Source organism: Manis pentadactyla, chromosome 9 (genome assembly GCF_030020395.1).
Source record: "Manis pentadactyla isolate mManPen7 chromosome 9, mManPen7.hap1, whole genome shotgun sequence".
Classification (NCBI taxonomy): Eukaryota; Metazoa; Chordata; class Mammalia; order Pholidota; family Manidae; genus Manis; species Manis pentadactyla.
In genome coordinates, this window is record NC_080027.1 from 43,098,172 (window position 1) to 43,115,443 (window position 17,272).

Genomic DNA, 17,272 nt, shown 5'->3' on the forward strand with positions numbered 1-17,272 from the left:
TATGTTCAGATTTAGATGAAACACTACACTGTAGGGCATGGCATCTAGATTGCTGAGCAGCCATTACAGGCAAAAAGTGCAGGGAATTAGTACCCTGGGTGGTGAACACTGACCAGTAAGAGAGGGGATATAGGAGAGAGTAGGACTAACTCCCCTCCTTTCTTTCCTGTGGACCACTTCCAGGCGAGGTTTCTCCTTGCACTTCTGATGAGCAGACCCACTGGCTCAGGGATCTGCTGTGTCTTTTTGAAACTCATTATGAATCATTATCCAGTGTGATAATGTATCACACTGTATTGTTTGTGCTTTTCCTTGCCTCACCTCCCTTTCTCCCAAATCTGACTGCTTCACTTCTCTTTTTTCTTGTTCTCATTGCCTACTCAATAAATGTCATTCATTTAATTTTTCCTCAGGCTCATTTAAAGGACCCAGTCATTCTTCCTCCAATATTTGCAATGCCTAAACCTAGTCAGATACCAGGTAAAGAAAGGAGTCCAGGAAACCCAGCACTCAGGGGTTAACCTCTTGCATGAAGATGGGGAAGGACTGTACCTGAGAGCAAACAGAAGCGAAACACCCAGCCCATCATTTGCATTCATCTCATTGACACCTCTCCAGATAGTCTTATCTCAATTTTATAGTGGATACTGATGCATTTAGAGTCTAGGTACCCAGCACAGGGTACCTAGTTTACTAATAAGATCATTGTGTATGGAATCAAACAGAATTCAAACTTCTTAACTATTATCCTGGCAAGCCTTGTATTTCATATATTTAATGCCAACTGCAACCCAGACACCATCCTCTTTTATATAAAGCCTTCCCTATTTTTCTCTTGTCTGTTCAAGGAGAGAATAATGTACCAGTTTGGTTTTTACACATGCTTTATATTCTTTTAGAGGCATACACTATTAAGAGGAGAGGATTGTTACCTCATTAATCTTTAGGTAAAGTACAGTAAATAGTGGAACCCCCATTTTGTGAACCTTTTCAAAGATAGTTGAATTTAGAATTTTTATAGAATGGGGATCAATCTCTCAGGAGCAGATAGAGTTGGTCTTAGGTTTCACCCATCTACTCCCATTCATCATTTTCTCTCCTATCCTAGATTTGAGAGATGACCTGGCATTAGCCATGTTAATTAATTAATTAATTAATTAATTAAATTTTATTTTAGTGTCATTAATATACAATCACATGAGCAACACTGCAATTACTAGATTCCCCCCATCATCAAGTCCCCCCCACATACCCCATTACAGTCACTGTCCATCAGCGTAGTAAGATGCTGTAGAGTCACTACTGGTCTTCTCTGTGCTATACTGCCTTCCCTCTGCGCCCCCATGTTATATTTATTAATTTTAAGGCAAAGAAAGCATCCCAATATGAGGTGCTAGAAAAACTTAAAAAAAAGAAAAAGTTTCCAGAGATGCCGGTATTCCAACAAAACACAGTTAAGAAATCATTAAAAATTATCTCATTAGCTCTAGAGCCTGAAACGTGATTAGAAACTGGAAAATTTCTAAAACTTCAATAAATGAAAAAAGGGATACATGATAGGTATGGGAAGGCTTGTTTTCGGGTACAGCCCATGGAGGACAGAGATTGGTCTCCTGGATGGAAGAACTACCTGGAAGGCCTCAGGAACTGTTAATGGCCTAAAGCAGATGGAACTTTGAAATGGTTTGTTCTCAAATCCACAGGACACACTGGGACCTGGAGTGGATAAGGAGGAGGCAGGACATCCTGCAATGTGGTATATCACCTCTACATTGTCCTCTTCTCCATGTTGGAGAGAAAGGAGGAGAGGATGACTAAACGTAATGAATTAAAAGCTCTGACCTTCTACAAAATAACTGATCAGTATTCAAGACTTTCAGGTCATAAAAACCAAGGGAAACCTAAGAAACTGTCACAGACCAAAGGAGACTAAGGAGACATCACGACTGCTCTGCACTGGGTCCTGGAACAGGGAACAGACGCTAGTGGAAAAACCCGTGAAATCCAAATAAAAACTGGACTTCAGTTAATAGTAGTACCTTGCTAATTCCTTAGTTTTGACAAATGTACCATGGTTATGTAAGATGTTATCATTAAAAAAACTGAGTGAAGGATATACAGAAACTCTCTATGCTACCTTTGTAATTTCTCTGTAAAGTTAGTTATCCCCAAATAAAATAAAAAAAACAAAACTCTGACCACAAATGGTGGATGAAGTTTGACATGTGGATGGTCAATGTAGAGGAGTCTGCACAGATCTGAAGCCTATTCTCAATTTCCTATTGAAAGGAAATGGAGTATGTATGGGGCTTGAATGACGTGCCAAGTCCTGTCCCGAGCGCCTTCAGATGCTAACATGCTTCTAGAAGTGATCCCATGAAACACCTATTATTCCCAGTTTACAAGGGAAGCATAAAAGGCTCAAGGAGTTAAAGCAATTTGCTCATTACCACACAGTTAAGTGACAGATGCAGAAACAGATCACAGCTTCTCTGCTACATCGTGCTTGATGTATGATCTCTAAGGGTATTTACAGGAGAGAGAGATACTGCTTCATATTTACAGCTTTACTTTCAACCACCTTCGTTCCCTAGGTACAGGCATGAAGTTAAGGAACTTTTCTTCTCTCTAACATGCTCTCTTTGTTTAAAGCGCTCACATACCTTTCTTTGGCTACAATGCTGATTTGTCTTTGAGACACTTTGGAAACAGCTTATGTTCATACTCTCAAGAAATGGAAATTCCTCATGGCCTCTGTTGCTCTAGCAGGACAGAGTGTGTTCTAGTTTCTGACCATCCTCTTGGGCCTCTGTCTGTCACTAGGCAATTGAGGGGCTGGCTCTTTGGGAAGAACAGTGCTCTGTACAGGGTGCTTAGTATCCTTCTCATGCCTCTTATGAAAAGTTATCAGGATGTACTACCTGATGCTTCCTCCCAAGTCCCAGAGCTGCCTGGCCCAGCACTCAAGGGGTTCAGGAAGTGCAACTGTGAAAATCTCTTGGATTTGTACCTGGATCCCTGCAGACTTGTTATTTCCCTACCTCTACCAGGAGGATTATAAAATACTGGCCTTCACTGACATAGCAAGAAATGCTTTTCATAAACAGAGGGACGGGACAGATGAAAGGGGACAGCTCTGGAGCTACGGTGAGTGTTGGGACTAGAATATCACAGCTGGCCAGGGAGGAGACCAAGCAGAGGGGCCTCATACCACGACCTACACTGTTTCTGCCTCTGGGCAGTGCTACAAAGTCTCTGTATAGGGCAGGCAACTACCTTCCAGGTCTTCCCATAACCTGAGTGGCAAGTGTTATTTCCAGGCCTTCGCTGATCCTTCCTCATATAACAATGGGCTTTGGTGGACATCGGTAATGAGTTCTTATCACACAAATGCCTTATTTGAACTTGACTGTTCTTGCTGATCTGGGCTGAGAAACACGGCCACCTCATGATAACAGGAAACACTGGTCCTTCTCAATCTTCACCTAACTGGCCAAGGCTAGATGAATCCCCAGGTTCAACTGCAGTGGCTGCTCCTAGTACAGGTTGAATCTAACAGGTTTTGTACATCCTACTGTAGGGCTTCTGATTTTGGAGCAAAGACACGCATAGACTCTGCCTCTGAGTTCCAAGCATATTACCTAAGCTCCCCTTGGACAGCATGTTCTGACTAGTTTGAACAGGTGTAGAGGGGTCACTTTCTATCTCATCCTAAATTGGCTCAGGTCAGAGAGGCTATCAGCTATGTACTAACTGATCATAGTTAACACTTACTAAGGGACTATGATTTTTTGATGAACTCATTTAACTTCAGCAAAACTCTAATAATAAGAATACCTCTCTCATTCTGTTTTATAGGTTAGAACATTAGGACATAGAGGAGTTAAAGAATTTTCCCATAGTCATATTAGTAGTAAAGCCAGGATTCAAACTCAGGCAGTCTGGGTCTTACCCACACTTCTATTTTGTGCTGCCTACCCAGGATAAAAGACATGTAACATGTAACCTGAACTAACCTCTGAAATTCTTATGTGATAAGACACACATGATTTTAATAGGACATATTATTTATGCTAGTAAAGACATTCAAGGAAATTAAAGAAGTATCACATTTGTAGATATCTCAGATCCCCTTTAATGGATTCATCCGTATTGATCCTGGAGAGATCATGGAAGACTGAGTTATAAAATTCATGGGTGTCAATGATTTACAAAAGAAGCCTCTATATTAGGTTGATTCTATCTATTGATCTATCATCATTTAATAATATTGATCCATCATTTAAAACTGAATATCATTCGATACTACAGATACTCCCAACCCATTCCAGATCCTGGCATCTCTTCATAAATAGCCAGGCTTCACTAGTAAAATCTAATCAAGAATTGTGGTTGCCAGCTTTTGAAATGAGGCAACACAGAGTCAGATTTAAAGGGGATCTACTGTGTACTAAATCTCTTTGAGTATATTTAAAGAAAATAAGAGAAAAATCTGATAGAATCAGATTTTATATAATAAGGATTTTTTTCTATACATTCCCAAGTTTGTAACTAAATGAAAACCTTCTGAAAACCTCCAATTTTATTCCTTTACTTAGATTTCACTGCAATTTCATTGATAGCATTCAGGATTGAAGCCCTGTATTAAAGCAGTAGACTGAGCATCCCTTATTTTGTATGTGGTATGGGGAGGAAGGATGTGTGGCAGGCAGGACACCTCCCTACACATCCTTAGGACATAATAAAAGTTTCAAACATTAGAAGGCAACTGGAGGTGGAAGGAGTCTGAGTTATTTCTCAGGAGCTGGAGACCCTGCAGACAGCTTGTGACTGCCCACTTACAGGTCTTTGGCCGAGATGGGTTTATGCTAAGCTTATTTCTGAGCAGAGCAGTATTTAAATTAATTTGGCTAAAGCATAACAGCATCATGGACTTGGGCAAAACTTGGGTCCCAAGCTCCTGACAGACCCTGGTACTGCAGCCCTTGCCTAGCAGAGACTATTTTTTTGTAACCTCCTTCTTGGACCCAGGCTTCTTCAGTCCCAGGGTGCAGCTGGCAAATCCGGGGGCTTAAAAAGCCTTCCATCCCCTTGAGTGCTGGAGACTGATGCCTGGTTGCCATGGAAATCTTTTGGGGAAAAGTGTCTCTAACCTTCTCTGAACTGGGTCATTTATTTTCAGAGGGCCATAGGTTGTCCATGTGGGGACAGACTCCCCTGATTAAAGAAAGACAAAGTCTGCATTACTCACGGGTGAGTAAGATGGTAGAGGAGCAGAGAGGGCAGCTCAATCCGTTTAATTTCTTCCCCAGATCCTCGGAAGGGTCTCCTCCCCACTGTTGCTCCCTGCCTCCCTCGCCCCCACTGTTTTTCTTTCCAGGTACAGTTTTATCATGTTTGTCCTTTGCTCTCTCAGGAGATTACTTCTTTGAGGAGAAAGATTTCCTGAATCATGAGCCTAGAATCAACCTCGTGCAGTCTGAAGCACAGAGAGTTAATAAGCACATGGGCCCCTTATAATCTCAGAACTTTTCTATGGGGAAGAGCAAGGATTGATGCATATAAGCTGTAACAAAGGAGGCAAGGGTAGTAAATGAGGAGACCCCATAGACCTATAATCCCACTTCATCTTCTTTGGGGATGAAAACTTGTGCATTGGATATTAATAATCACCAGAGCTGACAGAAAGCAGCAGCATGAGCTAATGCTTCAGATCGTGAGCTCCAGAGTCAGACCTCTTAGGTAAGAGCCTCGGCTCATCCCCTTTCTGACTTCATGACCACAGGAAAGTTACCCAACCACTTGGTACCTCAGTTTTCCCATGTATAAAATGGGAATGATAATTATGCTCACCTCATGAAGCAGTAAATGGTAGCCATTTTTGATAATTGTAAGTGCTTATTATATGCCAGGAAGGCACTGTCTTAAGTACTTTGCATGTATTCTCACTTAACCTTTATAAAGATCAAGAGGCAAGTATTTTTTCCTAAGATTTTAGAGGTGAGACTGCCGAGGAGTGGACAGATGCACAAGCCTTGGAGTCAAATGGCTGGTACTCCCAGCCAGCCTCTCCCACTCTCTCTCCATCACTGGCAGGCTTCCTCACCTCTCAGACTGCACCTCCTCATCTGCAGAAAGGGCATGGTGCCGCTCAGGCTTCAGAAGAAGACTTCATGCAATAATGGATGTGAAATTCTAAAGCATCTCTGCTTATTATTAGCTTTTAATAAATGCCTACAATGTGCTAATCTGTTTATAACCACTCTGTGAGGCACTATTGTCCTTTTATTTTTATATGACAAAGCCCAACGTTTTGGTGACCTCCTTGTCACCCCACAGCATTGGAACAGGGGGAGGAAGGTGCAGCCTCTCTTGTATCAGATGCTGCAGCATTCTTGGGTCTTGGGTGCAGGTGGTCTGTGGAAGGTAACCTGGCTTCTGCATCCAGAGGATGAGCCACAATCTGTGTGGAAATGTTGGAAAAAACTGAGTAAGGAAGCAGAGGAGCCTGGCTGGACTAATTTGAAGACTACTCCTTCCAGCAGGTCACCCCACTCCAGTCTCAAACCTTCACATCTGCACTGGAGGGAGGTGGGGTTGGAGGGAGGGGTCAGGAAAACTGTCCTTTAAATTATCTTGAAGGATCTAATAACCACAAAGTTCCAGAATCGCTCTTATATGAAGCAATTAAGTGAATAGCCTGTCTTCAGGCCAGCGTGGATTTAAATCCTGAATCTACCATCTATCCTCATGACCTTGGGATAGTTGCTTAGCCTCGCTGAACCCCAATCTCCTCATCAGAAAATAGAAAAATGCCCCAAAGGGGTTAGAGGATTAAGTAAGTCATATGTGTAGAGAGCATTTAGAAAAGACAAAAGTGTTAATTTCTGACTCTTACTATTTTTGTAAGAAAATAAATTTAGGACTCTGAAGAAATGTCAGAAAGTAAAGGAATGACAAAAAGGGAAAAAATAAGGTATGGCAAGGTGGATTTAGTTCTAATGAAGATTGATTAAAGATCTCTGGGAACTGCAGAGAAAATTGATCTCCAAGTTGCCAGCCTGAGAAGGAAAGTCTGCCTTTCTTCATGTGGGTTGGGGCATGTCAGTTCACTCTGCTGTGGACAGAAGCTTTGTACAAAATGGTATGTTATGTGGAATGACAGTAGTGAAAACATTGTTCTCAGGGAGGCCCCAAGCTGCTATACTGTTGTATGGACTAAGTTCTTTCCAGAGAAAAAAACCTTTCTGTTCAGGCTCTGGCCTATCAATCTAACGCATATCTTGCCTGACAGTTTGGGTCAAGTTTCATAAACTGTGTGCTAGTACTTGGCCTTGAGCATTAGTGTTGAACTGAGATCAGGATTATTCACCTGTCAGACATTTGGCTTGCAGTAAGTAAATTAATCTGAGTCTCAGCTTCTTATTGTGAAGATTGTGAGTAACATCCTCATGCAGTGCCTGGCACATGGTCAGTTAATGATAGCAACTATTAAATCATTAAGAATCATCATCAGAAACCGACTGGTGGAATCCACACATATTCATACTGGAACAAGCAAGCACATACCTACAGGGTATTCCTGCCTCGACATGTGTTTGCATTGCTATATGCCATCTCCTAGTACAGTGTTTGACATATAATAGGAAGTCAGTTTAGTAAGACAGCTCCTGTACAACACAAATCAAATAACCTATTCTTTCCTCCAACAAATAGACATCAAATTGAAAAGCAGGTAGAAAAGAGTATATACTGTCAGCCTCACCCGTCTGCCCCCAAATGAGAACTTCCAAGTACTTGGAGATGTTATAATAGATTTGAGGGCTGAAAATAGCTACTTAAGAGGAAAGTGCCTTCTAAGTGAGTTCATGTCCAAGGACAGAGTTGGAGAAAATGTGCAAGCTCTAAGCAGCCAGTGAGTTGGAGGTGGGGTTGAGGAAGACAGAGCTTAACAGAAGTGAATGGCTCTGAGTTTCTACCTTATTTATCAGCTTTAGTTTTGGAGAACTCTTAAATACTTGTTCTAAGCCAATTCTTCTTCACAGAAGGGAAATTTGTCACCACTGAATGCATTCAAAATAACCTACTTTAGGCCCCAGGGATCTTTGTAGAAAAGAAATACAGATAATGTTGGTTTTGTAACAGTACCAGAGGACAAGCCAACCAGCCTCTTCAGAGGGTGGCTCTGAAGATACACCATTTCTTTCACTGTGTCCTTTCTGGGTTACTTGTGAACAGATCCTATTCTCAGAGGTAAGTTTTCCAAAGTCTGATGTAGCAAGCAGTACAGGCTTCATTTCTAACATCCTTCTAAGTTCCACCTCTCCTCATTAGTCTGAGAAGAGCCAGGAAATGGAGGGGAGTGGAACGCCTAAGAATGAGTCTTCTTTCATCGTCTAATTCAATTTTCTCTTTGAATAAAGTGGTATTGAATACATTTTTTTAGTTCAACTCTGCTTATTGCTCTAGCCACTCAGCATCCATCTTCTCTTTGGCTTAAACAACCTCCTTTGTTCACATAAGCTATACCAAAAGTCCAAGACAGGTATATGGGGCAGCTTTTCCTTTCTAGCCCACACTGAGTAGGGACTTCATATGTGGTGATCCAATGAATGAATTCCTCTTGCTTGTAGGGTGGACGATTGCCTCCTGGAATCACTATGTTATCCTGCAACACCAGCACTTCTGGTCGTTCCACCTTCCTCCTTACTGGCTTTCCAGGCCTGGAAGCCTCTCATCACTGGGTTTCCATCCCCATCAACCTCATCAGTGGGGTTGCCATCCTGGGTAACAGTTTCATCCTCTTTCTGATCCACACGGATCCAGCCTTACATGAACCCATGTACATCTTCCTGTCCATGCTGGCAGCCTCTGATTTGGGCCTCTGTGTCTCGACCTTCCCCACTATGATGCAGCTCTTCTGGCTGGGTGCTCGTGAGCTGCCATTTGATCTCTGTGCAGCACAGATGTTCTTCATCCATGCCTTCACCTATGTGGAATCTGGTGTGCTGCTGGCCATGGCTTTCGATCGCTTTGTTGCCATCTGGGACCCTCTGCACTATGCCACAGTTCTTACCCACTCAGCCATGGCCAAAGTGGGGGCTGCCATCCTGGTGAGGGCTGTCCTGCTCAACCTCCCAGGACCCATCCTTCTGCGGCGTCTGCTCTTTCCCCAGATGAGTGTACTCTCTCACTGCTACTGCCTGCACTGTGACCTTGTGGGACTGGCCTGCTCAGACATCCAGATCAACAGTTTGGTGGGCCTGGTCTCTATCCTCCTCTCCCTGGGCCTGGACTCCTCCCTCATCATGCTCTCCTACACCCTGATCCTACGAACTGTGCTGGGTATTGCCTCGCCTGGGGAACGGCTCAAGGCACTCAACACGTGTGTCTCACACCTCTGCACTGTTCTCATCTTTTATTTGCCCAAACTGGGGCTGTCTGTGCTGCACCGAGTGGAGAGGCACAGCTACCCTGCTCTGGCAGTGCTTATGGCCAACCTGCACTTCTTGGTCCCACCCTTCATGAACCCCATCGTTTACTGCATCAAGTCAAAGCAGATCCGACTAGGCCTCTTAAAGCGCTTCCAGCAGAGAAGGATTGATGTCTTCTAGAAGAGCAGAAGGACCCAGAGACACAGGACTCCTGAGGATCAACCTGGGTCCTGGGGTAGGGGAGGATCAGTGGTAGAGAGTTAACTTTTGAGGCTTTTGAATGGTTCATCTCTTACTGCTGAGCCCTTTGTGGGGGCACTATCAGCTCCTGTAAGTATAGCTTTGGGGACTGAGGCCATTGGAAAGCATATTGAAGTATGCTCTCTTTGCTCTGATGAGAGCTGAACCATTTCAGACTCACATATACTGTAACATCTCCTGAATTAGGGGACTTAACTACACCAACTGAGAGGATGTATGTGTCTACCCATTTGTGCAGACACCTCTCTCCTTTTCTCCACTGGACTCTCCCCCAACCCTGCCTTCCTAAGCCTAACAAGAACTATATTCATATAGTATATATGTAAAAATATTATGTGTAAGATATATTCACTTAACACTGGCTCTCTTCTCCAAAATTTAATATTAACAAGCTCATATACCAAGAATAGAAAACTCCCTGAATTGACAGGGCAGGGTGGGGTGGGGAGGGAGGAATACATAGGGCAACATTACACGATGAATTCATCCAGCTCTTACCTGCAGTTTAGGAAGTGGTAGTTTTCTCTTGGTCATCGTCATGTGTACATCTGCTTTGAGCTGAGAGAAAGTTTGGAAATCTAGGAATGCTGCAGTGTAACTGGATGGCGCTGGTGTCTCAAGCATCAGTGGTAAGGTGGAACAGCCACTCTTTTCCAACACAGGCAATCTGCTAGGATGTGAGCTCTGCAGCTTTGTCCACTTCACCCTCTACCCCAGTGACCAGGCTCTGATTAGGAAGTCAGCATGCCCAGCTCACGGAGGGTCCTACTGATCTCTGTCAGAAACCCCCTGCTGACATGATGGTGTTCAGGACCACAGCAGCCTTGAGAAGTTGAAACAAAAACTGTTGTAAGCAGGCCCTGACGCTGTAAGATCCCAATTCAGGGAGTTAGCAGAATTAAGCTTGAATATTGGACTCAGTCCAATATCATTTGGCTTTGCCATTTTTGCCTTTTCTTAGCAGCTCTGAGCTTGCAGCTTTCTTCCACCTGCCATCCCTGTTACCACTGCTTGGCCATTCTTATTGCTAATCATTCCACAGCTACACTGACATCAAGAGCTGGAAAGGGCCCTACAATTTTACCTTCAGGGTTCAGACGTCTCAGCATGTCCCAGCATGCCTTCCTCTGTTTACAGACCAGATAATTACAGACCTATTTGATCCTGATGCAAGGGGTATCCTGAGATGGTCTCTAGAAAGCTTTGTACCTAGTTTTCCCAGTTAAAAGATATCAGGGTATGATAGTGGCTTTTCGATTTTGTTGTTAGTTTAAAAAAACAAAAGCTTGTGTACATGAATCTAAAGTCTTGCTCCTAAATCTTTAGACTAATAAGACTGTTGCCCACCCATGCAGAAAAGCTGAGTTAAAGAAATTTTACCTCTGACCTATACCAACTGTGTGACATTAAGTTAGTTACTTTACCTCTCTGAACTTCCGTTTCCTCATCATTATAAAGTGGGGATAATACCTACCTCACAGAGATACTCTAAGGATTCAAGTACACAATGTACGTAAAGCACAAAATTTAGAAGCAGCAGAGAAACAGTTGTGTGTGCGTGTGCGTGTGTGTGTGTGTGCGTGTAGTTATTTGATTAATACCCGTCTTCCTTAATTCACTGCAAGCACCATGAAGGCCTTTGTTTTTCCTGACTTGTCTAACTAACCCTAGTGATTAGCATATGGCCCAGAATATTGTAAGTCCTTTATATATAAAATGAATGAATGAATAAATGGAAGACTAAATTCTTGGAAAATGGTAAATGCAATTAATCAGTATAATTTTTATTGAGCTCAATAGATGGGAGCATTTGTTATTAATATTACATATTAGGTAGCTTTGTATCAGGTATTGATATCAGATAGCTTTGCTTTTGTATTGGATAGCTTTGATAGCAAATGGCAAGGTCTAGTTGGTTTGTTACAAATGCAGAATTTTTGCTGAAGGTCACAGTGCTTCAAAGAAACCCTGGGTTTATTAATTCATAACAGCCTCTCAAGGACTCTAGGTTCCAAAGGGGTGATCTAAATCTAGTCTTAAAGTGATCCTCAACATATAATGCCACCCACCAAGGCTTGTCCTGGGTTAATTGGAGAGTGTATTCTAAGTCTGTGATTGCCTAGAGTTGGATCCTGGGGTCCTTTGTGACGGGAGGATTAGGACCCATTTTTAGATCAAGCAGAAAGTTTATGCACACTTTTACCCTAGGTCTGGCTGCTAGCATTTAAAGAACTGGGTGAGAGATGGCATCAGACAAGAGGAGGAGGAGGAGAAGGCTTATAGAAACCAGGATGCATGTCTCAAGTTCTTCAAAGCCAATTCTTTCCAAGATTAACCCACATTATGCATGGATTGCCCATGGCAAATGACTTCCTACTAAACCTCTGCAGTGCATAGAGCTGCTCTGCTCTGTATGGAGGAGGAAAAGGAAGCCTACAGAGGTTGACCCAATGAACAACTGCTGTAAGTTCACTCACAGTGATGTGAAATTATGACTAATGCAAAATTGTGTTGTAATGCTTTGTGGATTAGAGCAATATAAGGAAAATGGCTCTCTGAGAGACAGCCTTTGAATTTCTTGTACGTTCTCTCATGGATCAATGTAAGGATAATTTGAGGGAGATGGGTGAGAAATGGTGGTCAACTGCACATCTGAGAGGAGGAGGAGCATGAAAGGGAGGGAGGGACAGAAGAGAGTGTTTACTGCATTCCTGGGTCTAACTACTATTTGGTGGGGAATTGTCTTGCTCTTCTCCTGGTATTAAAAAAAAAGGTGCCAGTTTCTGTTTTGAGAACTGTGCCAAGAACCAGATACCAGCAATTTTCAGGCATCTGAAATATAGTGTTTTTCAGGTTCCAGCTATGCTTCCAACTACTTCTTAGAAATGTAGGTAACAGCTCTTCCCCTTAAAGATGTGAAGATGAAATGGAACAATATGTATACAACACTAAGAAATTCAATAAAGTGTAGTAATGTGTGAGTCTACTGCTACTATATAAACGATTAGATGTCCCCTAGGCCCCAAACATCTGGGAAGGTCACCTTGAATAGTTCTCTGCCAACACCTCCTCACACCTAGGCCAGATGCCCTAAATTTAATCAACTCTTATCAAAGTTGTAGGAATCTCAGGTAATCTCTCCTAGCTTCAAGCACAAATTTGAGAGTTATCTAATCCCTAGCATCCTAACCCCAAACAAACACAATTTCACAATTCAACTAAACTTAATTTGACTACCAACCTACATATCTAAGCACTTTGCCAAAATGACACTTTGCCATTGCATACCCTAGGCGGCTGTTACTGTTATTGCTTCTTTATAGAGGGACAAACTCAAATGACTGTGCTCCAAAGGCAGGTGGGCTTGCCTCTTACACTGCTGCAGAAGAGTGTGTACTCTTCTTGAAAGGCCTTTATCTGTATAAACCTATTTATTTTTCAAGGTTTATGTAGGACTTTTCATGAGAGGCAGTGTTCACATTCCCTCCTCCGTGTGTCTCTCTGTCCTTGTGTAGGTGTTTATAAAGCATTTATTACAATATACAATGTCTTCTTTATAGATTAGGATTTTTTGTTGAGAAACATCTTGGTTTTTCAACTTTATTCTAGATACAATTGATGTATGAAGACTTAAAAGGATGTTGAATGAATAAAAAATGTTTGTTACAAAACAGAGCACTGACAGTTTAAATTTTCTTGTGACCAATTATTTGAAATTATGGTTAGATAATGTTCTGAGTCTCATTAGAGCCCACCTGGGGGAAAGTCCAGTGCTTGATTCCATGTCTTTCAAGAAAGTATCTCACCTTGTTTAAACAAAGTTGATACACATCAAACTGTTGACTGTATGGCATAGGGCCTGTAGTTAACAGCAAACTATTCTAAGAATATGGTCAAATTGAACAACACCATTGTGCAACTTGACCTAATTATAATCATAAAATAATATACCCTAGATATGCAGAAGCACATTAATTTCTAAATGTACATGGAAGATTCACAAAGACAGACCATATCAGGGCCATAAAAGAAGTCTGAATACATTTTGAATGAAATACAGTGTGTGTTTTCTAACTACAATGGAATTAAGTTAGCAACTAATAGCAATAACATATATACGGAAAATCAAACACTTGGAAATTAAGCAACACAATTAACCCATGAGTCACAAAACAAGGGAAATGAGACAGTAGTATAAGATATTTTAACATCAACATTTGTGGAATGCACCTAAAGCAATGCATGGAGAAAAGCTTATACATAGAAATTCTAATACTAGGAAAAAGGTTTAAATTCAATGATCTAAGTTTTCACTTTAAGAAACTAGAAGCAGAGCTAATTATACCCATAGTAAATAGAAGAATGGAAATAAAAACAAAAGTCGATGAGAGAAAAAAATAATAGAGAAGAATCAAAGCCATAATTTGGTTCTGAAAATTAATAAAGTCGATATGCCTCTGCCCCTCCAGCATGATAGAGCAAGAGAAAGCACCGATAACCAATATAAGAAATAAAAAGACACAACAAGTTCTACAGAATTGATAAGATAATAAGGTGATATTTTGAACAATTTTGTTATGTTTATTGGTATATTATTTTGACAATTTTGGGGAAATGGATTGTGACAACAAAATATGAGTATACCAATATTCATTAGAATTGAATGTGAAACAAAAAAGAAACTTCAGACCCATATTTCTTTCCTGTGGAATTGTATCAAATACTTAAGGAATAAATAAAATAAATGTTACATGAACATTTTCAGAAAATAGGGCAGTAGGAAATATATTCAGATATATTTTATGAGGTAAGCAAAACCCTAATATTAATTACAATATAGAGAAATTACAAGAAGGAAAACCACAAGATCAATATCTATCATGAACATAGATAATTACCCATATTAAAATATTAGCAAACTGAATCCAGCAACATACAAATATGATAATACATCATGACCAGGTGGGGTTTATTCCAGGAGTGCAAGGTAGTTTAACATTTAACTGTAAGTCGATATAGTGTAACCCATTAACGGAATGAAGGAGAAAAATCATGTGATTACCTACCTGAAGAAAAACTATTTGACTAAATTCAACATCATCTGGATAAACACTTTAAAAAATTGGTAGAGGGCACCTATGAAAAACCTATAGTTAACATCATAATTTCATACTTAAAATGAAAGATTGAATGCTTTCCACTTAAGATCAGAGATTAGGCAAGTGCGTTTGCCTTCTTAATTCTGTAGAATACTGTGTCAAGAGGTCCAAGACAGTATAAGATCAAATAAATAAAAATCATAAAATCAAAACCCTAGCAAAAATTTTTGTAGAATTAATAAATTGATTATAAAATATATATAGGAATGTAAAATACACAGAACAGCCAGACCCCTGTGGAAGTAAAGACAGTGTAGTATTGATGTTAGAAAAGCCAAGTAGATTAGTGAAAAAGAAAATCCAAAAATATATTTGCACATGAAGAGTTGACTGATATTTGGCAAAGTTTCCAAGGCATTTCAGTTTGTAAAAGAAAGTCTTTTCAGCACATAATCCTGGAACAACTGGATATCCGTTAAGTGAAAAAATAGAAGTTGATCTTTACTTCACACCAGACACAATTATTCTTTGTTTGATCATAGACCTAAAATTAAAAGCTAAATGCATAAAATAAAGCACTGACCATGAATAAAACTGATTTTGAATTTCATAACTAAAAACTTATTTTCTGCAAAAGAGGGCAGTAAGAAAATCCAAAGCCAAGTCACAAAACTGCACAAAATATTTTCACCATGTATGGCAAATAACTTGTATTCAGAGTATATAAATAGCTAGTACAAATCAATAATGAATCAAAAAGTTCAATAAAAATGGACAAAAGACTTTAATAAACATTTCACAGAAGATGGGTATACATGAACAGATAAATGTAAAAAGTTGCTCAATGTCATTAGTCATCATAAAAATGCCAGTTAAAACCATGAATGACTGACTACCTTACACATACTGGAATAACTAAAAAAAAAAAAAAAAAGAATGATGGTGTCAAGGTCTGACCAAGATGTGGACCAACTGGGAACTGTCATCACTGGTGAGAGTACAAAACAGTACAATTATTTGGAAAATGATTTGGCAGATTCTATTAAACATACACCTTCCTTTTAACCCAGCATTTCTATTTTTAGCTTAAATATTCATGGCATATTTATTCATCTACAGACAAAAAATAGAAAACAGCCCAGGTGTACAAAAATAAGCAAACTTTGGTATATTCATACAATGGAATATTACTTAGCAATAAAAAGAATTAACAGCTGTTGCACACAGCACAAATGAATCTCAAAAACATTATGTTGAGCCAAGGAAGTCAGACACAAAGAATATATATTGTGTTATTCTGCTTATATAAATTTCTAGAATATAAAGTTTGATCCAAGGTAATCAAAATCACGCAGTGGTTGTCTCAGTAGGGAGCAAGGGTATTTGCCTGAGAGGAGCTCACAAGGGAACTTTCTGGGATTATGAAAATATTTTGTATCTTGTTTAAGGTGGTGGTTAGACTGATGACTGATGAATATATTTTTCAGAGATCATCTACCACACACTTAACATATACATTTTATTTTAGTTAAAACCTCATTTAAAAAAGAATGGTTTGGAAAAAATAAATCCAATCAAAACTAATGATGCAGTTGGTTTTCTTGATTTCACCCACAGTTTGAATGAAATATCCTAGGGATTAGAATTTTTGGCCAATCTGAGGTCTCTGGCAGCCTGATTGTTATGTGGGAAAATTAAAACCATTAATTTCATGTGTACTGATCCCTGGAGTGAAAGAAGAATTATTATGGTAACATGGGAGTCACTGAGCGCACATGGGGGGATTTTGCAGAGATCTCATATATGAGTTGTCACCAGGGATTTATCTTCCTGAGTTACGAGCATATTTCCAGTTGCTAGAGTAGTTAGAGTCTTTTGGTATGTTGCATGTTTTCAGAAATGTTAGTGATATTAGAAAAGAATAATCCTCTCAATCCTCGATTAAACCTCATTAGATTCTTGGTTTTAGGGTGTAGGCTTAGAGGAATTTGTCTGGTAGAGTAGGAAGCACAGAATTTAAAATTAGAAAGATCTGTGTTTGAGTACTGGCCGAAATTTACTTGTTTTGTTGGACAAGTTCCTGCCTCCCTAGTCTTCCACCTCTGGCTCTGTAAAGTAGGGGTAGTTAATTATATGTTCCTCATAAGATGGTTATGAGACCACAGTACGACACTGCACATCTTCTTGGTGCCCTGTGGAGTGTTAAGCTAATCCTTTGCTGCTACTGAATGAAGTTCTGGTGACCTGGGTCACCTTGAGCCTGCTAAAGGCCTCTTCCTGTGTAAACTCTTCCCTAGCTTATTAAAATGCTTTACCTGGGATCCAAATAGCTTCAATTTGCCTGCAGATTCTGAGCAGGGATGTCAAAACCAGAGCCCCTGAGAACTCTGGACCCTAAGGGGCCTTCTTGTCACAACCATCTCTTTCATTTTTATAAACCTGCTCAGGAGGTGAAACTAGACTGCTTTCTCTACTTCT

The 17,272-nt window shown here is 40.4% G+C and overlaps 1 protein-coding gene across 1 annotated transcript; it reads left to right on the forward strand.

Annotated features, from left to right (window-relative positions):
- Window positions 1–8,660: 8,660 nt before the first annotated feature.
- LOC118912056 (olfactory receptor 51G2-like) lies at window positions 8,661–9,614 on the forward strand. Its single transcript, XM_036884850.2, has one exon. It carries the CDS (start codon window positions 8,661–8,663, stop codon window positions 9,612–9,614), a length of 954 nt encoding a protein of 317 aa, XP_036740745.2.
- The last annotated feature ends 7,658 nt before the right edge of the window (window positions 9,615–17,272 follow it).